Consider the following 27,547-nt stretch of genomic DNA (forward strand, 5'->3'; position numbering starts at 1 on the left):
GCTAAACAAGCAAAGGAACTAGTCCTGAGAATTATATCCATACCAAGTTCCAGATTTCAAACATTTTTGCTGTAGTTTTGTTCAAAGGAATGTTAGAGATTTTTGCTGGCATTTTTTTTAGAGGAGGAGAGAGGGAGTGTTTGGGTTTGTTGTTTTACAGCGAGAAAATATTTTTTCCACTCCCCTTTGAGTGGGAGAGGAAAAGTTGCTTGAACTTCTGTGCCTGGAAAAAAAAAAAAATGTAGGCATAGACCATTGATGGAAAAGGTCAACCCTAAAAATGAACATTTCAGAAAGATGTATGAAAACAAGTGATAATTGAAACTGTTTTGCAACATTATAGTAACTGCTGCTGGCGAGTATAATAGTGTAATTGAGTTCATGTTGCGATGAGAACCTAGAGTTTTATTTCTTGACTTGTGTGTTTTATACTTGCAACTAGTGTTGCCTTAATGCAGGATTTCTCATGTAATAGTATATAAACACTCATTTTGAAAATGCATTTTGTTCTTTTCAGTGTCATGAGTACAGTGTTTCCATGCACAATTAGAATGACTGAATTTGAGACTAACTTCCACCTTTTCCTTTGCTTCTGCTGCATAGAAACTGCTTCCCAAAACAGACCGCAGCCCAGGTGACTCTCAAAGCCATTTCCACCCATTTTGATGACGCTAGTTCTTCCTCCTTGAAGAACATTTACTTTCTGCTCTTTGACAGTGAGAGCATCGGAATCTACGTGCAAGAAATGGCCAAGCTAGACACCAAGTAGCTATGACAGCCAAATGAAGCTTTATTTTTCAACATAAATTTGAGTAGCATTAAAGAATTAGAGGTGGGTTTTATTTTTAAAATGTGGTGAAGAGGGGGAATGTTAGTAGTTTGATGTTTTGTGACTTAATGGAGAGCTTTGCTATGGAGGAGAGGGTTTAGTCTGTGATTAATTCTTGCTAATAGATACCCCCTACCATTTTATATCACCTTAAAGAAATCTTGAGTAGTTAATTTGCCAGCTCTCTTCAAAAGTTTGTTTAAATATGTCTTGCTTTTTTAGTTTAGGACTCATTTTAGATTTGTAGCTTTGAATTTTACACACACACAATTCTTTGTTCCCCTTTCTTTTTTTGAGGGTGGATGGCAAAATGTTAATTTTTTTGTCTACATTCCATGTTGGAGAGAGAATTTTAAAGATGTACTAGGACCTTCTATTTTGTTTTACCCCATAATAATCTCTGTAATTACTGAGAATATTTCATCTTTGTTTTTTGTTTTATAAGAAAAAAGAAAAGAAAATGTGTCCAGTGTATTTATTATAAACCGTACCCTAATTACAGATACTTTTGCCTTTAAATGAAAGTCAACAATACCCCCAGAGTGTAGAAGTATTTGACATATGAATACTTAGGGTACAGATAGTACCAAATCTGTGGCCACAACATACTTCCATATAAAAGACACTGAATTAGACCCTGTGTGGAATTTTTGCCAGGTAATGGATGCAATGCTATGGATCGATTCAGGATGGCAGCCATCCGTTCTGAGTGTGTCTCAGGGCCAGACTCAGAGTATTACAGTCTTGAAGACTTAGGCAAACCAAGGCCTTCACTTGAACTGTAAATTCTTCAAAAGCAGCTCTCTATGTTGTGAAGAGATAGGATTTGCTGTTGGTCTGAACCAAACTGAGCAAAAATAGCAAATGAGGGCAGTGAACTTGCAGAGATAACGTATCACACATTTCACTCAAAAAGAGGACTGGTAGACAAAAATGAATGGACTTTTGAAAACAGCATATTCTGCTACTTATTTTATTTTAAAATCCATTTAAATTGAATTCCAGTCTCAGCTCCATCTTAGCATGTGAACTGAGTGTTGAAAAAGTTTCAGCAAGAAATACAGTTTCTGTGCAGGTCCACATCACAGAGCCACTTTAAAAGGAGCGTGCTTTATGTTATTATAATGCACCATGCTAAAGAATGGGATTCGTAATACGTGATGTTTTGGTGCAGTATTGCTATCAGTCAAAAAGCCATATAGCTTGTGTCATTTTGGTAATGATGAACCTTTTATTCTTTTCCAGCTTTGTTAATGCCAGTCGATACATGTATTTCCTTGCTACTTCATCATTGTCCTTTCTATCTAGCAGGGCATAGTCTGTCCCATAGTCTCCCAGCTCTTAGAAACAAAAAGGTCCCGGCTCTTTGCAATAGTCACTAACAGACGTCCCACGTAGCATCCATTAATCTGGCCTACCCCATCATTCCGGCCCATCGACAGCAGGAAGGTTAGTGATCCTAGAAGTGAGAAACATACACAGTTAGTCGTCAAAGTTGCAAATGTGATCAAACAGCATGATCAGCACCTGTGTGCTTCACAGCACAATGGGACCAAATTACATGGCAAGAAATAAAAGATTTTTTTTTTTTTTTTGCTGATTCTCTAGAATGCCCAGCTCTGTGGGATTTAGTCATAGTGTTTTCTGTGCAGCCTGGCTTAGAATCTCCTCCTTCCATGTATGCCAGGAAAGTGGGAAGTTTGTCAGCTTCAGCAGTTTATCTTCTCACCTCAGTCTAGCTGTCCAGCCAGCATTTCTGGCTCCCAGACCCCGCGCAGGCTGGTTCTACATAACAATGAAGCATGCACTGCTATCCAGTTACTTCCCGCTTTTACAGAGCAAGAAGGACTTCCAAACAGGTCCTTCAGGGCCAGGAGAGAGAAAACAAAATGTTTGGTACCAGGCTCCAGCAAAATGAATTAATTCTGTAGTATCTTGGACAAATGCTAAATTCCACAGCTGTGGAATTACAAACGCCATGGAGCCCTGCACTAGCTAAATTGGTCAATTCACAACCTCACAATCAGAGTCTCAGGCTCCTTTCAGACTTAAATGGGCATCAGTTGCACTCGATTCACATTTTTAACGTTTTTGCAACCACAGGGGGTAGACGCCTATTTTTTTTATTATTATTATTATTATTATGAAAGCTGAGATTCTGGAGCATAGTTCTCCAACAAAGGGAAAATTCTGCTGCAAATGCCAAGGAACCACAGAATACCCAGGACTCTGATGATGCTTTTGCACAGCTATATCCTTTATTCTTATAATTTGGAAATAAGGGTGGGAGGTGAAACAAGAGAACCTTGTTTTCTCACTCTCTCCTAAACCACAGTTAACCAGGTAACAGATGTTTCCATTTATAGAGGACTGATTTTTATCTTTTATGCTGCGGTAACTCCATGAACTCAGTGGAATTATTCCTGATTTAGAGTAATATAAATCAGAGGAAAATTAGGCTCATGGCATTGTGACATGTATGCACCTCTTGTCTTAAACCTTGGCATTAGAGTGGGTCAATCCAATCCCCTGAAATGTAATTTAAGAAGATCTGGAAAGCTATTCCAGAGTGCCTGGAGAAATATGTACACAGACTGGTATCAAAAGCAAGTGGGAAATGCACTCTGGATGTCCTATTATCCCACTGCTACAGCAACTAGCAAGGAAAGGTACTGACTTAAATGGAATGAATTGCACAATAAAAGACTATGCATGTGATTAAGATTTTTCAGGTTCAGGTCGTAAGAGTTTTAAGTCATGATATTTTGCTGTTCCAAGGATTTAATATCATAGTTTGATAAACAACTCATTAAGATAATGGTTTCCTTTATAAACTGTAACCACCATATCCTCCCACCAATATAACAGTAATCAATCAGCAGCAAAGGGGAAGAACATTTCTAAGTACAGAATAATCAAATTGTGTGCTTGTTTTGTTTGTGTGTCAAAAGGATTGCTGAAGAGTTGGCAAGAATATTTTTTTAAGAGGAAGAAAGTAAGAATAATGTCAGATATATAATATTCAAATCCAAATTATTTCCTTCAGCTCTAATTACAGTCCTGTGCAAGTTATGGATTTCTTACAAAGTAATTCTATATAGAGATGAAGAAAGGATCTCATCAGCTAAGACTTGTTATGAGCAGAGCCCAGTTTTACCTGGCTGGTAGGTTTTAAGAGGTTTCTGTGTCAGACTGTTGATGATGTTTGTCACCACAATATTGGCATGGAGCCCAGCATGGTATGCCATCTTCGGTTCCTTCACATCAGCACAATCACCAATAGCATAGATATTATCATACCCTTCCACCTGGAGGTACTGGTTGACCTTTAAAGCACCATTACCTGCCAGCTTGTCCCCTGTTTTAAAAAAAAAAAAAAAAAGTGCATCACCCAAGGCCTGAGGAGTTGAACAACAATGCATATCCAGTGACACAAAGCACTCAGGTGAATCACTACCAACAGCTATATCATTAACTATTCAGTAGAGTAGTTGTGTAGCTTACGTTTGCCACTGCAAGAGAATGACACTTGCCTTGCAAGAAGTCACTGCTACGTGATGCATGATAAATCATGTTTAATGATTTAAGGACTTCAGCTGGTACTATCATCCGAGAGCCAACAGTGTATGTAAACCAGGAAAAGAATGGGCCAAATCTTCAGCTACCATAAATAGTTATAGCTCCACTGAAGTCCGTGGAGCTATGGCAATTTATACAAATCAACAACCTGATCTAAAAATGCTAACTTAGTTCTCAGTATCAGGCTCTCTGAATTGACTTTAAGGGCTAGAGTCAAAGGGTGGCCTGAACAGATTTGGTTGTTGAGAAATAACAACACTCCCAGCTTTGTTAAATGGTAACAAGTGATTCTAGTGAGAATTACAGAATTTCAAATCTATATTATAGCACACTAATTCTAACACACACGCACATCCCTGCTCCGATTTTCAGGCACTTATATTTTATTCTGGGTGATAAGTTACACTTTGGACTTGAAATTTTTGTATGAATTTTCTCAGCTAAAAGTAAGTTTTGGTGGAAATTTTAGTATCTTTTCCATGAACAAATGGTGATTTTCACTGGTTTAAAAAAAAAAAATCTGAATTTTTTCCCACCTGGATGACTCAATTACCCTTTTAAAACAGTAGATAATGCATGGTTTTCATCCTCTGAGGACTAGTGCCTTTCAGATGCTTGAAGGTATTTCCTTTGAAAGTTGTTCATTGTATGTGTACAGTACACTAGTTTCTGTTTTAACCACATATGATACAATTCTGCAGATACACAAGTGAAACTGAGTTTGAGCCAGACTATGCTCCCTTCATTTGCTGGCCTCAAATCCCTTTTACCATTTCTATTAGAAGGTGATAATTTGAATGTGCAACTGGTACAATATAAAATTACTACACCCTTTCTAATGCTGTCTAAAGGAAGAGGGGGTTAAGGGCATGCAAAATTTGAATTAGATGTGCACTTGTTAAATCACGTATTTAAGAAAATGCTCATTCACTAATTCTCACATTTTGAACTAATTGCAAATTTCTTGCATTAATTCTCGCATTAATTCTCACATTTTATTTGTCTTCCCCTCGAAAACTTGGAAGACAGATGGGTGATATTTACTATAGGATATAATTGGCTTTTAATTTTAAAATGTAAAATACTTTAATTGAAATATAATATCGTGGGAAATATTTTGTTGCATAGGTTTTTAAATAATTCACCAAGTAGAATTAGCTGAACACCAGGGCGCAGATCCTCAAATGGCGTAAAGTGTCCTAGCTCCACTGACTTCAGTGACAGTGTTACAACAGTGGAGGATCTGCACCCAGGCATTTTAAAAGGGGTTAACCCTTCACATTTAGGTGGAGAGTCCTAAAAGTGTTACAGGCCCACTGCTAAGTGCACCAGCTCCTAAAGTTCCTTCCTAATTTCCCCCATTCGCCTCCAAATGCTTTGTCTCTAGAGCACTGTATTACCAGCACATCGAATGATTCATCACACTCATAGAGAATACTTGTTCTTACGCTACCAATCACAATTTAGCACATTTGGCATTCTCTGCATAGGATAGCTCCAGGATTGGAACAACGGGTGTGCGGGCTCAGTTACCGTAGTGCACTGACAGATGAGTTTAGCAGCAGGAGTGAAAGCCTGGCCTCACTGAAGTCAGTGGGAGTTTTGCCGTTGACTTCAATGAGGCCAGGATTTCACCCAGGACCACAACAGTAGGATGTATTGGGAGTCTACCTAAAGTTAATGGTAGGGGAAGGTGAAGAAATAATACAAACCACTTATTGCATAAATATATGCCCTCTTCCACAAACTTTCACCGAAGGGCCACTTTCTTTTTTTGAAGTGTAAGCTTTAACCACAGATATTAAATGTGCTCTAACTATACCAAGTTAAATGTCAATACCACTTGCATACCGTCTCTAAAATACTGAATTGGAATAAAATTTAAAACATTTTATTGCCTGTGCTGAAGAATCTTAGCCCCACCCTGTCCTATGGTTTTAACTTACCAAATGCACTGCTGTATGCCGATGAATTGATCTTTATACCAGTGCAGAGAATCACCATGTCAGCAGCAACCTCTGTGCCCTTTTCCGTCTTGACTGCCATATTCTCTTGGAATCGGTTTAAAGTCAGCATATGCAGGTTGCTGACTCTGTCACCTGTCATAAGAAGCAGCATAGAGGTCTTTGTGATCATTAGCAGGGATGCTGCTACCCTCTAAGCCAGTGACTACTGTACCCCTTTCAGGAGTCTGGTTTGTCTTTCATATCCTCAAGTTTCACCTCACTTAAAAACTACTTGCTTACAAAGTCAGATATAAAAATACAAAAGGATCACAGCACACTATTACTGAAAAATTGCTTACTCTCTCATTTTTACCATATAATTATAAATCAATTGGAATATTTTACTTACATTTCAGTGTATAGTATATAGAGCAGTATAAACAAGTCATTGTCTGCATGAAATTTTAGTTTGTACTGACTTTGCTAGTGCTTTTTATGTAGCTTGTAAAACTAGGCAAATATCTAGATGAGCTGATATACTCCTTGGAAAACCTGTGTACCCTAGGGGTACGTGTACCCCTGGTTGAGAACCACTGTTCTAAGCAGCATAAGCTGCTTTCTTGGGCACCGAAGCCTAAGGAGTGTAAAGTGTGTTATTTTTAACAAAAATACTTTTATAAAGATTGTACATTTAGAACACAGATTACAATATCTGTTCTACACAAGACATACTAAAATATCTCCCAAAGTTTCATTTCAGATAATCATGTTTAGTTTCCTCCATTTGTTCCTTTCCTGGAGTTTACCATGTTTTCATCCTCAATTCCCACCATCCCTTTTATCTTCTGTGAAGTGCCTTCACATCCAGTGGCAAAGCCTCTTGTCTCTGCAGATAGTCCAGTCACTTTTCCATTGCCCAGAAAAGCCTGATCCTGTAGCATGCTGACTACCTCTTGGATGATGCTGAGTGCCCTTCCTTTCCATTGAAGTCAATGAAAGCTGCCAATGCTCAGAACCTCTGAAAATCACTTTGGTGTTGAAATGTGAATTTCAGAACCTAACTTTAGGACCTAACGTTTAAAAATATTGACCAATATATATTACAGGCAGAGCTGGTAGCCTGACCGTTTTAAGACCCTCTTTTCAATTCCTTATATATAGCTTTGCCAAACTGTTTAGGCTGAAATTTTCCATGCCAAGTGCCTCCATCAAACTGATCAGCTAAAATTGTTCATGCAATTTCAGAAAATAAGACCGGGGGTGGGGGGCAACGACATTGTTTTGTCAGTGTTAAAAACAAAATTCTCAACCTGTTTTGTTGAGACACTCTAGACCCTCCATGCTTTGACGCAAAGACATGAAATTAGGCAGGAGGGCTGGCTTTTTGTCAGATATGCCTTTTGCCATTCCTGTGTACATCCATTGAAATGTATCCAAGTTATAAGCCTCTGAAAAACGCAGTTTGCATATGTTCAGTAGAGCCTTAAGAGTGTGTCAGCTAAATTCTCTGAAGATGCATCTGCTCTGGGCATGCTCCATTCCAGGCCTGCAGGGGCTGAGCAGGACTCTCCTGTAATTGCTCCTCCCAGCTGTCATGGGATACTGTGGTGCCAGACAGAAACTGAGCAAGGAGACTGTCCCTCCCATGCTCTCAATTCTTCTGCTAGAGTCCAGGCAGAAAGGAAAAGGAGGAGGAAGCAGAGGATTTGAATGCAGAGAGATGAGAAATGGGGAAGGCATGCATGGCTCACAGGACCAGTTCTGCCAGTGCAAAAATGGTTCTCTCCTGCACTGCCTGTGGCAACAACTCCTTTTTCCAACAGAAGATCTCTCAGGTATTTTGGAGGTGTTTATCCACTACCTTAGCTGCTTCTCATCCCCAAGCATAGGCTGAGCCCTGGTCTACAGTGGGAGTAGGCACATACACTTCAGCTCTACATTTTGTTTCCATACTGCTAGTTTTTTCCAACTGACATGGCATGTTCAAGCCCTCACTTCTCATGAGCATGAAATCACTCTAGAAAGGCATTTTATGCTGGTTTACCTAATGTGACTCCAGAAAAGCTATCAAAGGGAATGTGTATTGTATCCCATTACAGGAGCAATTGATGGGTCTTCTGCTTTGCCCTGGGAATGCAGGGGAAAGTCCAGTGAACCCTGCTTCACTCAGCAGCTACCTTCTAGCAGGTATTGAAGAGAGCCCTAGTTAGTCTTTCTCACCAGAAACAAGCATTAGAGACAAAGGTTCCTTATAGGAGAAGGAGTTAGAGATGGGGAAGTGGGGCAGGAAGCTTTGAGGATTTGTAGAGACTCAGTCTGAGTTAGAGAAATATTAAATGAAATTTGTTAAGAACATACTTAACAAGAGATGCACTTCTTTCCTGAGAAGAATCTCCTTCACCACCTGCCGGACACTTGGTAGGAGCTCCACATCAGCCAGTGCAATTTTTGAGTGAATGAGGGTGACCTGTGGACAAATGCAAAAGAACTACAGCCAACTGGGGGAAAACAAAAAAGAAAACAAAAACAAACCTGAGTCAGCCAGGAACAAATACTACTTAAACAGCATTGCGTCTGACTGCTGTCCCAGCAAGCATGCAAAAGCAATAGCCAAGCCTTAGGCTTCTGGCTTTCAGCATGCATTTCTTGGCAACAAAGGCAGAGTAGGGTGGATGGGTGAGCGGAAGATCTTGGGAAGCTATTCTGCTTCCAGCCAACCCCAGCACCAGGATGCACTGCAGGAATGCTGGCTGTGAGGGCGTTCACAACTGTTCACTTCCAGCCTTGCTGAATATGAGGCTCTATGGAAAATGGTTGTGAGGGAGTTTAGCTACAGCAAACCCAAACTGCTCTAGCAGGGGCATTGTGGAAGAACACATTTAAGTCACCAGATGCAGGAAGCAGCTGGTGGAGCATTAATTATTGTGTAAGTAGTTTCTTATACCTCTTTGGCTGGATATTCTGTTTTGATCTCTGCAGCCATCTCCACTCCAGCAGCACCACCACCTACTATCACAATACGTGGAGATTTCTGGAGCTTGCAAAACCAAAAGAAAACAAAATTGTATCTCCTTGTTGCATTATTTCATAAATACAGTAACCTAGAGTGAGGCATTCAGCCAGAACACTCATTCTGGCAGCACCAGCTGTGCACCTTCCCAACTTGTAGGAAGACCTTCTTATTAAAGCAGAGTCCACGCAGAAACTGTTATCAATAGAACACCCTTTGTCTTCTACCCTCTGGAATGAGAGGTGGAGCTGTCCCACCAAAAGCACCTTTTAAATCCCACCCTAACCTTGAAACACCCTTGGCAGATTTGGCCCTCAAAAAAAAAAAAAAAATCTTGTATTTCAATGGGAAGCATTGATTAGGATACCTGAGTCCTAGGGAAGGGCTGGCAACTGTCAAATGCAACTTGTTCACCAGATTTCAGGTGAATTTTTACTATAACAATAAGCTACTCCAAGGTGCGCATTAGAAGGGTAGCACTGCAGCCTGTTATAAGGCATGAGGTGGTGTGCCTTCATCTACCCAAGAAATGCACCTATCACCTATTAATGCTCACCTTAGAGTGGTTTACTACCATCAGAATCCAAGGCCCATTCATTTAGATCTAAAAAGAAAAATAACTTGGGGGCAGGGGGAAGGAAGGGCTGCAGACATGTTGTGCAATGTCTTTCCATTATGAAAAATAGTACTTGGAGGATGATCAATTAGTAGTCAAAAGGGAAGTGGCTGCTATGGGATCAGGTGGGTCCAGCATTTTACATGTCCTACTTTAAAAATCATCGCACCTTTTTAACATAATGGGCAGAGGAATTTTCTTTCGGGATGAGATCCCAACTGTGCCGGCTGGCCTGAAGCATGACTGTGATATCACCAAAGAGGTGTTTAGCAGGGTGGCTGGCCCATTAGGATTGGAAGGTCTGGTGCCAGACAACTGTTGTAAAGGGGTCACACCATTATAAGGGCAGCAGGAGGCCGAGGTAGTTGTGGCAGAGGCCAGGTTCCTCAGAGAAGACTGAGACTGGGGAGTTGCCCTAGGTAGGAGAATGGAGAGTAGCCTGCTAAGGCAGGAGCAAGACCCTGATACCAGGGGAGTTTGGCAGTCAGAGCCTGAGACCTGAGCTCCAGCCAGGTAAAGCCTGGGAGTGGTGACTCAATAGCTCTGAGGAGAGGGGGTGGAGGGATTCCCTCCCTAAGGAAGAGGGACACACTGAACTGGCATAGGGCATGGAAGGGCAGAATGTATGTGCAGTTCTTAGAGGCCCCTGAAGAGGAGGAAACAGAGGGATGGTGCTGCAGCATGACCGCTGACCATGAGGGACAGTGCTGTTGGCAGCTGCTCTGTTACAAGGTCCAATGGTCTAATCTGCCCATAGCTTTGTATGGTCAGCATCCCCACCCATACACTAGCGTATATTACAAGGAGGCCTCTTTCACTACTGATACAGGCATTGGAGCTCCGACCCACAATTCTTCAGTTGTGATATATAGGATGCTACAGGAAATATTCCCTATTAACCCTCATCCCTTGGTCCAGACTCCACTGTTGATTTAATCACCATGTAGAAAGCCCTGATTTTCCATTTGTACTTTTCTAAAGAAAACTGCTATCTCAGTGATTGAGATTAAAACATGTTTTAGTGGTTGATTTACAACTAAATAGAGAATTTACTCTAACTTTGATGTATTAACTGTACACATTTAAGCAATTATAAAGCTTAATAGTTTCAGATCCTTATTTGTACATTTAGTCTGTAACAGATGAGCACAAACGAGGTTATCTAGTAAATAAGCAATATCATTCACCATTTTGTATCAAGGTGCAGTAGAATGGTAACTGAATTTAATCCATCATGCAACAGCGCAAAGTTTATTAAACAAAGCCATCTTAAATGTTTTAGATACATAACTTGAACAAAACATGTTTCATATTTACAACTAAATGATTTATTAAACAAAGGCATTAACTATAGTCATGGAACTAAACAGATTTCAATTCAGCCTGGAGAAGTTTTCAAATATGCTTAAGTGAAAGTTCCTTACTGCTTAAGTCTTTTGAAAATGAGAGTTACTTAGGCTGTCCTTTAAACTTTTACAATAAGTAGCTCTCATCTCTCCCTCATTTTTGTTCATAGACTGGAAGAGACAAGTATTCCTGCTTTTTCAACTCCCAGTTTATTTCTCAGCTTTGAATGAATTAGTCCAAATTCAGAAAGTATCCTCTGTGCCTGCAGAAGAGGCTACTTCTGTCAAAAGCTAGTCTTGCACATTCAGTTCTGGTTCCAGGCACTTAGCTAGTGACTTTCAGTTCAGCTGTGACTTTTAAAAGATCAAACATATTGCTTGAATGGTTCACCTCCAGTCCTGAAATTTGTTCTGGTTGGGAATGATTGATGGATGATAAGATGCCCATGTCATACCACCATCTTCTTCTGCAGTTAAGCATCTACCCTGGTACTTTGGGTAGAGAATGTTGGCAAGAAAACAAGGTTTAGTAAGTGATTGATCCATCCCATTTCTTCACTGCCTGCAATCTAACTGTTGTTTGGTATTTCTTCAATGTCTCTTGAAATTCTTTCCAAATATCAACCATATCAGCAGTCTTTCTGTAGTCTGTCCAAGGCTATAGAAAGAAGTTTCAGTATATTCAGCACATTCTCTACATTTCTCTTTAGTCCAATGTAGACTACTGTGGCTCCATCTATTTTGCCATGATTCTTCACAAGTTATCAGAATAGGCCAGGCCATAATAAGTAGCTCAAAACAGCCAACCACTGAATGTCATTGTGCATCCTGGAGAATTAGTTTGAATCTTCCTGCTCTCTTCAGTGAGGCTGAAGCAAAGTGATTATGGGAAGTATTTTGCAATTTCAACATTTTCCTTAATTCCTGGAGTTGTACTTTAGTCTTTGGTTAAAAGGTGCATCAAATGAGTACGGCACACATTATAAGTTTCAGGGTCCCTTCATTATCTTCTAGATTTCATCTGTGTTACATTTGCAGTATTGTCGGTGACAAAACTATGTACTTGACACTTGAATTTTTGTTCAGTTGTTGTTTTTATTGCTACTTTTAAGTATTCTGCTCTATGGGCAGTGTCTAATTGTTTCTGTAAGTTTGACAACAGAAGATGGGGTTGTCTCAAGCACATATTACAGGACTATTGTATACACTGTTCCACCCATCAAGACTCAGATTAACAAGCTTCCTGTCAAATTTTTGCACACTGTTTAGTTTCCTTCTCATACACTGTATCCAGCAGTCTTCTAGCAATATCTGCTTGCGGGGTGGAGAGTGACATGATTCAATCATTACGGACCAGGCTAATGAAGTGTTTGTTCTGAACTAGATGAAAAGGAGAACTTGTTGCATAAATGAATCAAGTAATCTTTTCACTTACATGGTCTTGCTGGAATTTGCTGGTCCTGATTACCATGGGTTTATTGGATGAAGAAAATCTGGTACAGGAAACTGACTGTATGTTTAATTGCAGCACTGCTAGTGATACCAGCAAATGATGGAAATTCATAACCTCTTACTGTATATCTATGCTAGACTCTGAAACAAAATGGTAAAGTCAGTCACTGAGTATTACTCAGTGCACAGCTTTAAAAAAAAAATAAAAAACAAAAATGGAGATCCCTCCTACTGCAGCTGTGTGTACCACTGTTTAAATGATGATTTAGTCTAAACCCAGTTTTATAGGGAAATTAAATAAAGGATTATCTGTCTATTTAAACCCTTAACCCTAGCAACATAAAACATCTTGAGTTTAAATGTTTAAATTCATAAATGCCTAATAAAACTTTAAACAGGAATAGTTAAACTAGGATGAGCAATGAGAGATCATTTCAAAAGTCCAGCAGTAATAGTAAAAGTGAAATTGATATACTCCCACAAAAAACTACCATACCAATTATATTTTGAATGCTAATGTTTTGAAATGCATAAGTAATCCATTCAAAAGGTAAGCTTATGACCATCTAAGTTCTTTACTAGCACAGTAAGACATGGTGGGCAGTCCATAAGATTGGAGCAAAAATAAAGTTTGCTAACCAGTTGATCCAGACTGATATAGACATGCCAAACAAAGTCACTGCCTTCTGAAGAGCATTTTTCACAGTGTCTTGTTCTGACAATCAGGCCTTGCAGCTCTGTTGTACTGTTTACATTTGGCACATGTTCTTTTTTACTCAGAGGTACAGGAATTTCTTGAAAATATTCCCAGATAGGGTCTCTATGATCCGCAGCCATGGCAGGCCTTCCCTATTCTCCCCACCCCCCACAGTTCCTCAGTGTTGAAATCAACACTAGAGGCTGCACTCTGAAGAATGCTATCCCTCCCCACACCATCCTGTTTAGACACCAGTGTTGCTCCTTTCTGGCTGCACACTCCGCTCCTTCTCCCTTGTTACAGAACTCCCCTTATGACATTCCAGGGTACAGTCCAGACCAGCGAGGGGCTGTGTTACCCCTGCCCGTCAAACTTGGGTTCCTCACAGTGTTCTACCTCTGTAGCACTCCCACCTGAGCCACTCACAAACAGCATTCTAGCATGCAGGTTACACCCCGAGCATCTGTGTGTAGCTGCAGCCTGCCAGCCACACACCAGTCACACTCTGGCTTCCACCAGCCTTGGTTCCACTTGCAGAGTGACCCCAGCACAATCCCAGTCCTGAATTTTCCCCCAAAATGTATGTTCTGCCCTGTCCTTTGTCTTTATCCTGAACAGCCCAGATACTAGATCTGTTGCCCCCCTAAAGGGATCAATTTTCAACAATTTGCTACCATAAATGGAGTTACCCGCACAGGTCAGTTTAGACAATACTGGATTAGTTTAATTAAAGAATAAAACAAATTTAACTACAATGAGAAGTTTTGAGTACAAGTATAAGGGAGCAAACTCAAATGGGTACAACATAAAACACTTCCTAGTACTAAAACTTAAACTAGGCTTGGTTCAAGTGAAGTCCCTTACCACATGTTCCCAGTAACATTGCTGATCAAATTCTCAGGCCTGGATCTGCTCCCAAAGGCTGTTTCTTTTGTTGTCTTAAGTGAAAAAGAGATTTATAGGAAAAGATACCTTGGGGTGTTTTGCCCCTCACTTTGTAGTCCTGTTCCCCTCTGAAATGCATTTTCCTGAGGTTTACCCCTAGATAAAGTTCATTACTGCTGTGAGGCTGGAGTTATGGAGTCTCATGGTGAAAGGTTTCATGCTGTTTTCTAAGATGCAGATCTGTTTGTTCCTGCTTCCCCTTTCTTGCCATACAATGGCCACTTGTCACAAGATTGCACATCAACTTTGACACTCATCTAGAGTCATCAGCTTGTCCTTTGTCTTTGAGAAACTGGTTTACCCAAACTTGTCTGGTAAATACATTTCAAACCTTATTTCAGTTCGTTACTACACACATTTCATCATATTACCACCGAAGTTGAGTGAGTTAGTTCAGATGATACTCAGCCCTGGTCTTCACTACGAGTTTAGGTCAAATTTAGCAGCATTAGACCGATTTAACCCTGCACCCATCCACACGACAAAGCCATTTTTGTCGACTTAAAGGGCTCTTAAAATCAATTTCTGTACTCCTGCCTGACAAGGGGATTAGCGCTGAAATCGACATCGCCGGGTCAAATTTGGGGTAGTGTGGACACAATTTGACAGTATTGGCCTCCGGGAGCTATCCCAGAGTGCTCCATTGTGACTGTTCTGGACAGCACTTTCAACTCAGATGCACTAGCCAGGTACACAGGAAAAGCACTGGGAACTTTTGAATTTCATTTCCTGGTTGGCCAGCATGGCGAGCTCATCAGCAGAGGTGACCATGCAGTCCCAGAATCGCAAAAGAGCTCCAGCATGGACCAAACGGGAGGTACTGTATCTGATCACTGTATGGGGAGACGAATCCGTGCTATCAGATGAAATGCTATCAGATCAGATGCTCCGTTCCAAAAGATGAAATGCCAAAATATTTGAAAAAATCTCCAAGGGCATGATGGACAGGGACCCGCAGCAGTGCCACGTGAAAATTAAGGAGCTCAGGCAAGCCTACCAAAAAACCAAAGAGGCAAATGGCCACTCCGGGTCAGAGCCCCAGACATGCCGCTTCTATGATGAGCTGCATGCAATTCTAGGGGGTGCCCCTACCACTACCCCACCCCTGTCCGTGGACACCTGCAAGGGGGGAGTCTCACGCAACAGGCATGAGGATTTTGGGGATGAGGAAGAGGATAGCGCACAACAGGCAAGCGGAGAAACTGTTCTCCCCGACAGCCAGGAACTGTTTATCGCCCTGGAGCCAATACCCTCCCAACCCTCCCAAGGCGGGCTCCCGGACCATGAAGCCGGAGAAGGCACCCCTGGTGAGTGTATTTTTGTACATATAATACATGGTTTAAAAGCAAGCGTGTTTAATGATTAATTTGCCCTGCAGACTTGGGATGCATTCGCGCCAGTACAGCTACTGGAAGTCTGTTAACATGTCTGGGGATGGAGCGGAAATCCTCCAAGGACATTATTAAGGGGACATTCAGATGTGGTCGTTCCTGCTGGGCTGTTTGCCTGTGGCTGAAAAGAAATCATCCCCGCTTTTAGCCACGTGGTGCGGGGGGGGGGGGGGGGGCATTCACGCTGAGCTGTTCGCATTTGGCTGGCAGGGATCTTCCCTGATGCTAGTCATGCGGTGGGAGGAGGGGTGAAGCGATCATCCCAGAGAATTGGGTGTGTGTAGGGTGGAGGGGGGGGGGGGGGGTTACTTGGGTTTGTGCTGCACGTTAACCCGAAAACCGCAGCCCCTCCTTTTAAATGGCCAACCCAACAGGTGCTTGGTATGGGAAAGGAAAGCGCTGCTTTTTGAAACCATTCCCACATGTTATGAAGGTTGAAGAAGCCGAAAGACTGTGGTTTACCATGGCTGCCTGCAAGCCAAATTCTGTTGCCCGGCCCTGCGTGTTTGATCTCTCACACCAAACCGGCAGGCCCTCAGTATAAGAGGCAAAATGCAACCTTGTATCGAAAGCACGTGCTATGTAATGTTAACAGCTTGGTTCACAGTGAAAGAGCCTACCCATTGTTCTCTAAAATGTGTCTTTTTAAATACTACTTTCCCTTTTTTTCCTGCTGCAGCTGCAAATGTTTCAACACTTCCCCTATCATCTCCGTCCCAGAGGCTACCGCAGATAAGAAGGCAAAAAAACTGCACTTGCGATGAAATGTTCTCTGAGCTCATGCAGTCCTCCCGCACTGAAAGAGCTCAGCAGAATGCGTGGAGGCAAACAATGGCAGAGTCCAGAAAGAAGAAAATGAATGCGAGGACAGGAGGGACGAGCAAGATGAGAGGTTGCGGGAGCAAGAGGAGAGGTGGTGGCAACGTGATGAGAGGAGGCAGGATGCAATGCTGAGGCTACTGGGGATCAAACTGATATGCTCCGGCATCTGGTGGAGCTGCAGGAAAGGCAGCAGGAGCACAGACCACCATTGCAGCCCCTGTGTAACCGCCTGCCCTTCTCCCCAAGTTCCATAGCCTCCTCACCCAGATGCCCAAGAACGTGGGCCCCCTCCGGGCACCCAACCACTCCACCCCAGAGGACTGCCGAAGCAACAGAAGGCTGGCATTCAATAAGTTTTGAAGTGCAGTGTGGCCTTGTCCTTCCCTCCTCCCCTCATCCACCACCCTATCTGGTGCTTCCCTCCTCCTCTACCCCTCCTGGGCTACCTTGGCAGTTATTCCATTATTTGTGTGATGAATTAATAAAGAATGCATGATTTTGAAACAACAATGACTTTATCGCCTCTGCAAGCGGTGATGGAAGGGGGGAGGGCGGTTGGCTTACAGGAAAGTAGAGTGAACCAAGGGGGCAGGTTTTCATCAAGGAGAAACAAACAGAACGGTCACACCGTAGCCTGGCCAGTCATGAAACTGGTTTTCAAAGCTTCTCTGATGCGCAGCTCGCCCTGCTGTGCTCTTCTAATCACCCTGGTGTCTGGCTGCGCGTAATCATCGGCCAGGCAATTTGCCTCAACCTCCCACCCCGCCATAAACGTCTCCCCCTTACTCTCACAGATATCGTGGAGCACACAGCAAGCAGCAATAACAATGGGAATATCGGTTAGACCTCAGTGAAACCAGAGTCAGTAAACTGCGCCAGCGCGGTTTTAAAGGTCCAAATGCACATTCTACCATCATTCTGCACTTGCTCAGCCTATAGTTGAACAGCTCCTGACTACTGTCCAGGGTGCCTGTGTATGGCTTCATGAGCCATGGCATTAAGTGGTAGGCTGGGTCCCCAAGGATAACTATAGGCATTTCAACATCCCCAAAAGTTATTTTTCTGGTCTGGAAAGTAAGTCCCTTTCTGCAGCTATTCAAACAGACCAGAGTTCCTGAAGATGCGAGCATCATGTACCTTTCCCAGCCATCCCACGCTGATGTCGGTGAAGCGTCCCTTGTGATCCACCAGTGCTTGCAGCACCATTGTAAAGTACTGCTTACGGTTTACGTACTGGCTGCCAAGATGGTCTGGTCCCAAGATCGGGATATGCGTTTTATCGCCCCACCAGTTAGGGAATCCCAAAGCCATCCACTATGACCTGCACGTTTCCCAGAGTCACTACCCTTGATAGCAGCAGCTCAGTGATTGCATTGGCTACTTGGATCACAGCAGCCCCCACAGTAGATTTGCCCACTCCAAATTGATTCCCGACTGACCAGTAGCTGTCTGGCGTTGCAAGCTTCCACAGGGCTATCGCCACTCACTTGTGAACTGTGAGGGCTGCTCTCATCTTGGTATTCTTGTGCTTCAGGGCAAAGGAAAGCAAGTCACGAAGTTCCATGAAAGTGCCCTTATGCATCCGAAAGTTTCTCAGCCACTGGGAATCATCCCAGACCTACAACACTATGCGGTCCCACCAGTCTGTGCTTGTCTCCCGGGCCCAGAATCAGCGTTCCACGGCATTAGCCTGCCCCATTGCCACCAGGATGTCCAAACTGCCGGGGCCCATACTTTGAGAGAAGTCTGTGTCCATGTCCTCATCATTCTCGTCACCGTGCTACCGTTGCCTCCTCGCCTGCTTTTACAGGTTCTGATTCTGCACATACTGCAGGATAATGCATGAGGTGTTTACAATGCTCTTAACTGCCGCGGTGATCTGAGCGGGCTCCATGCTTGCCATGGTATGGCATCTGCAGGAGAGCAGAGCTGCAGCGGAAGCGGTGGCTGACAACAGATGCCACGAGAATAGATATTTATAGAGAATGACGAGAGGACCTGCGAGATGGATTCATGACAGCAGAGTTGCAGCGGAAGCAGTGGAGGATGACGGTTAGCACCGAGCACATTTCCCGTGGAAGAACACACGTACTGGGAGCCCATGACAGACAACATGGACAAATTTGCTATTGAGACAATAGCAGCAGAGCAGAGTTGCAGCGGAAGCGGTGGATGACAACGGTTAGCAGTCCTACTGCACCGTCTGCTGAAAGCAGTATGGCGTCCGCACGGAAAAAAGGCACGAAACGATTGTCTGCCATTGCTTTCACAGAGGGAGGGGCGACTGACGAAATGTATCCAAAACCACCTGCGACAATGTTTTTGCCCCACTGGGCATTGGGAGCTTAACCCAGAATTCCAATGGGAGGCGGAGACTGTGGGATAGCTACCCACAGTGCACCACTCCGTAAGTTGATGCTAGCCACAGTAGTGAGGATGCACTCCGCCGACTTAACGCGCTTAGTGCGGACCTACGCAATCGCTGTATAAAATCGATTTCTAAAAATCGACTTCTATAATATCCACCTAATTTTGTAGTGTAGACATACCCTCAGAAGGCATATTTTGTACAAAGATTACTACAATAGCGTGTAGGGTACGAATGCAGGGGTGCATTCTGCCACACTCCGGCCCCATCCCCATACAAACCAAAGAACTTACAATCCGAGACTTCTGCTTGTGTAACCCATATATCTTTTGCACTCCAATATTTTATTTGTTTAGAGACAGAAGGAGGCAGTTGAGAAATTAATGGATTTATATCTGTCTGCATATATAAGCAAGGAGACTGAATAAGCCCATTTACTTGAAGTGCCCAGAACCATGCAGAAGCAAGGGCTGGTAGTTACTGGGCAAATCCATGTTTTTCCATAAGCTGGAAAGTTTTGATGGTGGGTGGAGTCATAAGCATTCCTAATTTGAGATCGCATCTTATCAGCACTGAGGTAGGGAGACACTATAAATAAGAGCAGACGACCACCCAGGTGGGCTCAGCTGATGATCCTGATGAGATACATGATGGCATCTCCTGGAGAGTGAGTGAGGCAGGCTGTGATGACTTTACCAGTCTCTCACACCCATCAGCACAGCCACAGGGTCCCTCACAAGATCGATCCCTTAATATACTACATGGACCACTGTGCCATATTTATAGTTTGATCTCAAAAGTTAGAATGTTTTCCCCCTGATTCCCTCTAGAAAAGCAGCTTTTAACTCAATTTTTGATGGAGGCTCATGGATTCAGCGTTTATTTAAAAGTTTTGAGATTAATGCAAAATGTGCTAAGGTCTAAAATTATAATAATTCAAATTTCATTTTTAAAAAGAAAAAAACCCTTCAATTTGATTTAAATAAAATGTATCCATTTTGCTAGCCCTCTCTCTGATCCAAGCACCACTGCACTATAACACCCCACTCACCCCTGAACTCCGAATTTGGATGTTGCCAGCACTCTTGTTAGTTTCATCCTCCCTCATCTGGATACCAATAAGAGCGCTCACCGTAACTATAATTTCTTATATCTTTCTCAAAAGGACAGAGCTACCCACCACTTTTTCCACTGATGGTTTTCAATCTCACCTCCTTGACCATGTCTTCATACGTCTGAATGGCAGTTTCCATGTCAATGATCTGGTTAAACTTCCCAGGGAAAGGCCCATCACTGCCTGTAGCAAGGATAAGGTGAGAGTAGAAAAGCTCCTACAAGGGGAGAGAGTGGATCAGACATCACTTTGAGAAGTCCAAGGTAAAGGATACCGAACACTGGAGTCGCTTTGCAGGTGGTGCTCTGACACCTCCCCCTGCCCTGGAACTAAATAGCAACACTCAATTCAAAAACAAACATCTTTTGCAGAACTAAATGATTCATATAATTGTTTACCTGCATTCAATCTGAAGATATTAATGGGGACTTGGTGAGTCTGAGTTTGTAATGGGATATCACAGCATCTTTTCTAGGTGCAATCGCTATGCAAAATGGGTATTGTGGCTTCAGTCCAAGTTGTGACACACAAATATGTACATGACAAGTTACCAGCAGAGCTGTCCCTTATACTGGCCATCTCTACAGAGTCTAGACACTGAATGGAAATAGTGCAGACATAGCTACACTCTCCTTTTAAAGGTGGTCCCTCCAGAACAGGGTTAAAAAGCTTTGGCAGGGCAGTCCTGGAAAGGTTACACTGTTGTTGTCCATACATTTATCCTGTGATTGAGAGACTTCTGGACTATTAATTTAGCAGTTCTTACCAGCAACAAGGAAGGGAACAGCTTGTCTGAGGGCCTGACTGGACCTGTGGTGCAGCATTCAGTCCTGGCTTACTGCGTAGTTGCTGGGCTCTGCTTCCCAGCTCAACCCTACGCCCTGTCACTTTGATAAGTAGGAAGCTGCCACATGAGGCGTGTTTTGGGAATGAAGGGATGCAGAGGTCTCCCTGGTGAAACACTACAATTAAAGCTGGGCAGCTACTCTGAACTCTTCTGTAATCATTGGCTTGAGTTGTAAACTGAGTTTGCTTGGGTCATGCCCTGCCCTCTTTTGTATGGTCACTTTGCACAACAAGTGAGTTATCTGCAGAGACTCATATAAAGTGAGTTTTTAGCTTGAACATCTGAGGACTCATAGGCTCTGACTCCATGGGTGTTCTGGGGCTGGAGCACCTACACAAAAAAAATAGGGGTGCTCAGCATCCACTGGCAGCCCTGCAGGTCAGCACCTCCCTGTCCGCCCCCTGCCTGCCCCGAAACAGCTGTTCTGCGGTATGTAGGAGGCACTGGGGAAGAGGGGGAGTAGTGGGGGTGTAAAGAGGTGGAGGGGCATAACCATGAGGGGGCCGTAGCCTACCCACTTAGCATCCAACCAGGCCCACACAAATCGGGGCCGGAGCCCCCCCGAATCCACAGGCTGTGACTCCTGACTCTGGTTCGGTGTCCGTCCGCCTGGTCATGTTCCTCTCCTGCCGGTGCTGCACGCTGCTGCCCCACCCCTGCACCCCCTACCCCCGCCTTCAGTTGAGGAGGTGAACAGCGGGAAGGGCGGGGCCGGCCAGGGGCAATGGGGTACACTGGTCCGCCTGGCCCTGTGCTACCAGCATGCCCCTTCCTGTTGGGGGTGGGCCCATGCTGCGCCACACAGCTCCCTGCCCAGCACAACGGATTCACTATGCTCTGTACCCCCTGAACCCACTATGCCCAGAGCCCCCCCAGAACCCTCCCACATTTCCAGCACAAATGCACAGTGCTATGCACACCACCACCCCTGCCCAGCGCCCCCCCCGGCACCGCAGCTGCCTAGCACCCCACACAGAACCCCCCACTCGCTAGTTTCCCAATACACACAGAATTCTCCTCCCTCCCTCCCAGTGCCCTTCCCCACAGCCCCACCACCACAGCTATACAATGCCCCACACAAACCCCCAGTGCCCTGACACACACAGATCTCCCCCACTGTCCAGCACCCCCCAACAGGCCCCCACTGCCTAGCACCCCAAAACACACAAACCTCCCCCACTGCCCAGCGCCCTCCACACCCTCACAGCCCAGCACCCCATGCACACCTCCCAGACACTCACTCCATCACACCCTGCCCCCTTCCCTGGCCGCACTCACCAGCCCTCCTGGGAGGTCCCTGGCTCCTATGGTCAGAGCGGCAAGGGGGTGGTCTCCAGACTCTCCACGTGCTGCTCCTGCCACAAGCGCAAGCTCCGTGGCTCCCACTGGCCGGGAAAAGTGCCAATGGGAGCTGCTGGAGCCGCGGAGCGGGGCTTGGAGGCGCTGGCACAGTGCAGAGAGTGCCCTGCCCCTAAGAGCCAGAGGGACCTGCCAGGAGGTGAGGTGGGGAGTCCCAGCGGTGCTTACCTGGGGCGGCTCCTAGGAAGCACCGGCAGGTCCCTCTAGTTCCTAGGGTCGGGTCAGGTCAGGGGGGGCGGAGGGCTCTCTGCCCACTGTCAGTGCCTGCAAGCCCCGCCCCCGCAGCTCTGATTGGGAAGGAGGGAGCCGGTGCAGCACACAAAGCCCCCCTCCGCCTCTGTGCCTAGGGGCCACCCGCACTGCGGGCTCCTGCCAGCGGGCAGGTGCCAGGAGCTGCCCCAGGTAGCGCCGCCAGCCCCAGGACTTTGGTGCGCGCAGTGACTCATGGTGAGTGGTCCCCGATATCGGGACAAAGGGCGTCCCGACCGATGTGCGGTCAGGACGCGGGACAAATATCTTAATATTGGGACGTCTGGTCACCCTACTAAAGAAACAGAGTAAATCTGAACATGAGAGTGAGAAGAAAATCATCTGCTCACTGCTGCATTTGCAGAGTAAAATTATTCATCGGAAGTCATTAAGTCAGCCTGTCCCCAATGCACTCACCTCATTATCATTCAGCAAGACTTTCTGCCTCAGTAAGTCTATTCCAACCACCTTAGCTTGTCGGAAGCTCTCCTCAAAGGTCACAGAGTAAGAGATGAAGGTTTTCTTGGCAAATCCTGCAATGAAAGAAGGTTAATGCCACCTATATACTGGTTAAGAAAAAAGGAAAGTAGGGGGACTAGAAAGCCAATCTTCCACTGTGTTTCCAGAAGTCCTATTCAAATGGCCCTCCTTTGGTTATAAGAATTTGCTTTCTTATTACACAGAATAAAGACCTGCTCCACGACTAGTGTCCTGACATCTATTCTCTCTGCCACACAGTAGGACCCAGAAAGTTTTTGCTTCAGTTGACAAGAACTGAAAAAGGCAGGCATACAATTAAGGGTGTCTCTACACAGCGACACCTTGGAAAACTAATCAAATTAAGTAAAGTGTGAATTTGAAATGGATTAGTTAAACCACATTAAATACCCGTGTGCATACTGTTATTAACGTACCTTTAATTCAGTTTAATTCACTTTCAAAATGAATTAAACTAAAAGGAATTAGGCAACTTTAATTCAGCGCACTTGTTTTCACATACAGTGGTGCAATTGCACTGGTTCGGCTCTAGCACTGTACATGAAGATGCCCCTATGCTGACAGGAGAGCTTCTCCCGTCAGCATAGTTAATCCACCTCCCTGAGAGACGGTAGCTACGTTCACAGGAGAAGTTCTCCGATTGACATAATGCTGTCTATACAGGGAGTTCGGTCGGTATAACTATGTTGCTCAGGAGTCTGGATTTTTCATCCATTTTATAATCGAAAATGGTCTGTAGTATAGACCTGGCCTCAATGACAATGTTCACCCAGAGGTTTAATGCTGTTTAACTAATCCACTTCAAATTCATCTCTTTACTTAATTTGCATTAGTTTTCCTGGAAGTCCTCATGTAGCCAAGCCAGAAACCTCATTTGGAATCAAGTGATTGAGGGAAGAAGTAAGAAAACCACATAAGAAAACCACAACTCAAGCCAACAAGACAAAGCCATCTTAACTTTGGGGATAGGTCAGCAATTTTCAGACTATGGTCCATGGACCTCGAGTAGAGCCCTGTGCAGTGAAACACAGAATGAATATTGACACCAGACCACTGGAGCGTTATGGGGCTGGAGGGGAGGTGGGTCCCTGAAAGTCTCTCTCAAGGTATGAAGTCAGATTTAGAATGAAAGAGTTGGAGAACCACCATGCTATTCCTTGCAGGGTAATCATGGGCCACAACAGGAGCTATTTTCCCTTAAACTGTCTCAGCTGCATGTATTAGACAAAGATATTAGATGTCGGGAGGCATACTATTTTAATGTAGATCTAAATCTGGTCTCATGCTATTTGAGAGCATTTCTTTTATGACTTTTTACATTAAGTCCAGGACCAGGATATGTACGGGAACACTGAGGCAGGCTGAGAGGAAGGGAGGTTTTTTTAAACTAACTAATCACTATTGAGAAGAGAAAGTCAGTAAATTACCAGTAATATTTCACACCCGGGCAGCATGTCTTCAGTAGGGGATTGAACTGGCGTAGCTATATCAGTATTGCAAGCCCCAAGCATTCTCTCACACTCACTCACACAAAGATTCTGCAAACCAACTTCCAGGAGCATCAGATGTGCATCTGACAAGGCTCTACTCCGTCCTCATGTCCAGGCCACCTGGCCAGTGGCTTGGCATAAGCAACTCTAAGGCTGTATGCATCCGATGAAGTGAGCTGTAGCTCACGAAAGCTTATGCTCAAATAAATTGGCTAGTCTCTAAGGTGCCACAAGTACTCCTTTTCTTTTTGCGAATACAGACTAACACGGCTGTTACTCTGAAACAAGTCAGCTGCCACCCTACCCTCTCCTTCCTCCCCTTCCCCCCCTCAAAAAAAAACCAACTAAAGATGAATGGCTTTTAAATCATTTGATTTTTTTAGACGCTGAAAGTTCTTATTTGCCTTCAGGACGTTGAGCTTTTGGTGTCTCACTGTCAAGCCTCTCTCCAACCTTAAGTGCTAAAACTCAACGTAATTAAAGCTGAGATTCTCAAGTAATTCCATTACTACTGGAGCTGGGGCTCTAAAGGAAAAAACATAATATGCAAGGCCCTCAGCAAAACCATGTCACTAAAACCTTAGTGCAGATGAGCCCTAAGATCCTGAGGAATCTCTAGCTACAGGGCTCATGCCCCCGCTGTTAGAGTAACATTCTAAGTATCAAAGAGGCTTAAGATAGCAATGTAGAGTAGCAGTCATCTTTCAAGTTCTTGATTATGGTAGAGTGATCATCTTTAAATCTTCACAAATGCCTGTGCAAACAGTGTTCCCTATTCCTGGGGAAACTCACAGCTGGCATAACTTTACAAATTTGCCTTTGCAGATAACTATTAGTGGGAACAACTGCATTTGTGCTGTCACTGTGTAAGTAAATCAGAAGTCTGCAGCTCAGGTTTCTCAGAAGGCAGTAGTAGTCTCAAGTTTTATCAGAATACAGAAATAATTTAGTTTAACCACAGCTAGAGATATTTTTCTATTTTGGAATCTTACAAGAGTTTTTTAAAATCTGTGCAGTTCCTCTTTCAGAGAGAAGCTCCATATACCCCAGTGGGGTAAACAGATAACAAAGGACCAGAGATGGTCCACAGACTTTAGGAAAAAGCACGTAAGTTACCGCTCTCTACAGAGGCCCGGAGAGCACCCACATTGTGGTGGAATGCATCTCTCATGTCCACAAGAACAAAGGGGATTCCCCAGGACTTTAGTTGTCTGGCAGCTGCAATTCCCCCGAAACCTCCTCCAACGATCACAACACGCACCGAGTCGTCCACTGAAAGCTTGGATCCCATCCTAGATGGCAGAGCTGCTTCTTCAGGAAAAAAAGAAAAAACAAAAAACACCACACTAAGAAGAAGGGAAACAATAAGGGTGTCACAAGAGCGCCTTACCTGTGGAAAATAAGGACTTGATCCTGCAAAGACTTAAGTAGTCCCATTGAAGTCACTGTGACAAATCACGTACTTAAAGTACTAACAATGAGTAAAATAGAAGCCAGGATATATATGGTCTGAAGACTAAATTTCAGAACAGTTTGAAGCAGGCACTACTACAGCTCAGCTTTTTACAGGCTCTCTCTTGCCTCCCAGATAGCTGACAGGAGTGCAGCAAGGAACATGCAGATGGAAACAGCAACACAGACATTTTAAGCAACAGGAACAGTTGCTTGAGATATGGAGTTTTATTCTTCCTCCAAAACGTCATCACTTTGCACATTGTGAAAAGGCAGAGGGGAATCAGGCCCGACATGCTAGAGTTTTGTTGTCAACAGAAATCTGTTTTGAGAGGGATACGATGTTTGTAGAATATATTTTAATTGAATGTACCAGTATCTCCTACAACAGGGGTTCTCAACCTTTTTCTTTCTGAGCCACAAACAGGCTATAAAAACTCCACGGCCTGGCAGTGCCACAACAACTGGCATTAGAGGGTAGCAAGGAGAGCAATTGCCCAGGGCCCCATGCCACTGCGAAGCTAAGTTGCTCAGGCTTTGGCTTTAACCCTGGGTGGGGGGCTTGAGGGTCCCAGGGCTGCAATCCTGTGAGGCAGGGGCTTTGGCTTTCTGCCCTGGGTCCTAGCAAGTCTAGCACCAGCTATGCTTGGCGGATCCCCTGAAACCTGCTCGTGGCCCCACGGGGGCTCCAGACCCCTGCTTCAGAACCACGGCCCTAGAAGAGCAGGTCCTGTTTCCTAACTGTCTATGTCAGTGTTTTTCAACCTGTGGTCCACAGACCCCCCTCCCGGGGGAGGGGGGGAGCTCAGACTATGTCTAAGCTTCCCAAGGGATCTGCATCTCCAGTCAAAATGTGGGGGTCCGCACACTTTTAGGAGCTGGAGGAGACTTTTTTTTAAAAAAGCAAAACATGCCAGCTTGGCTGCCATCCCTTCCCCTTCTCTGCAGAGTACGCTGGAGAAGGCACTGCTCGGCCAGCACCGAATTCAGCGTCAAACCGAACTCCAGACCCCGGCACAAGACCCCGGGGGCGGCGGGGGGGGGGGGGGTCACGGAAAGCCCTTTGGCGCACAACGAGTACGCAGGCCAGCACGAAAGTGCAGTGTCTGTCTCCACCGGACTCCCTGCCTCCGCTTTTAGCAAGCGAGGGGAGCGGAGCCAGCCCGGCCGTGCAGAGCCAGGCTGGCTCCAGCGTCCGCCTGCTCCACTCACCCCCTCCTCGCACCACTGCAGACCCGCGGGGGGCGATGGAGGAAACCCAGCCAGTGTCCGCGCATGCGCGTCCCCACGGCTGGGGCGAGCGCAGGGATAGCTGGGCTAGGGCGCAGCCTCCGCGGGTCACGGAGGCAGGCGTGGTCTGAGACCTCTCGTGGCGACTCCGCAAACGCGGCTCGGACGCTCCGGAGGGAAGATCCGCTCCGTCCCCGGCTGAGCCGACTCCTGCCGCCCTCTACTGGAGCCCCCGGCGCGTTGCAGGGCTTTAGGGGACAGCTGAGGCCACAGATGCTCACAGTCTCCTGTAAAAACAACAAGGAGT

The 27,547-nt window shown here is 44.7% G+C and overlaps 2 protein-coding genes across 8 annotated transcripts in view; one reads left to right on the plus strand and one right to left on the minus strand.

The window, feature by feature from the left end:
• The window catches only part of LOC102934984 (core histone macro-H2A.2), a 37,382-nt gene extending 35,215 nt beyond the window's left edge, over positions 1-2,167 (plus strand). For 2 of the 4 annotated variants that reach the window (XM_043550709.1, XM_043550708.1), the window contains one exon: positions 604-1,245. In XM_043550709.1, coding sequence (XP_043406644.1) covers positions 604-769 — 166 coding nt within the window. In that variant the 3' untranslated portion in view covers positions 770-1,245. Of the gene's footprint in view, positions 1-603 lie in introns of all 4 variants that reach the window. The other 2 variants (XR_005226044.2, XM_037903445.2) reach the window with 2 other exon arrangements.
• AIFM2 (apoptosis inducing factor mitochondria associated 2) lies at positions 2,038-27,547 on the minus strand. 4 transcript variants are annotated; one of them, XM_007054662.4, is made up of 9 exons: positions 27,223-27,547; positions 25,675-25,869; positions 22,988-23,103; positions 20,213-20,332; positions 9,299-9,391; positions 8,713-8,821; positions 6,355-6,507; positions 3,987-4,187; positions 2,038-2,288 (listed from the first exon to the last, which is right to left on the minus strand). In XM_007054662.4, the coding sequence occupies exons 2-9, from the start codon at positions 25,847-25,849 to the stop codon at positions 2,134-2,136; spliced, it is 1,122 nt and encodes a 373-aa protein (XP_007054724.2). In that variant the 5' UTR covers positions 25,850-25,869; positions 27,223-27,547; the 3' UTR covers positions 2,038-2,133. The 4 variants fall into 4 exon arrangements, with proteins under 4 accessions (XP_007054724.2, XP_037759375.1, XP_037759374.1 ...); XM_037903447.2 differs by having other exon boundaries at positions 25,675-25,863; positions 27,223-27,364; XM_037903446.2 differs by having other exon boundaries at positions 25,675-25,866; positions 27,223-27,303.

The sequence above is a fragment of the Chelonia mydas genome, chromosome 7, assembly GCF_015237465.2.
Source record: "Chelonia mydas isolate rCheMyd1 chromosome 7, rCheMyd1.pri.v2, whole genome shotgun sequence".
Lineage (NCBI taxonomy): Eukaryota > Metazoa > Chordata > Testudines > Cheloniidae > Chelonia > Chelonia mydas.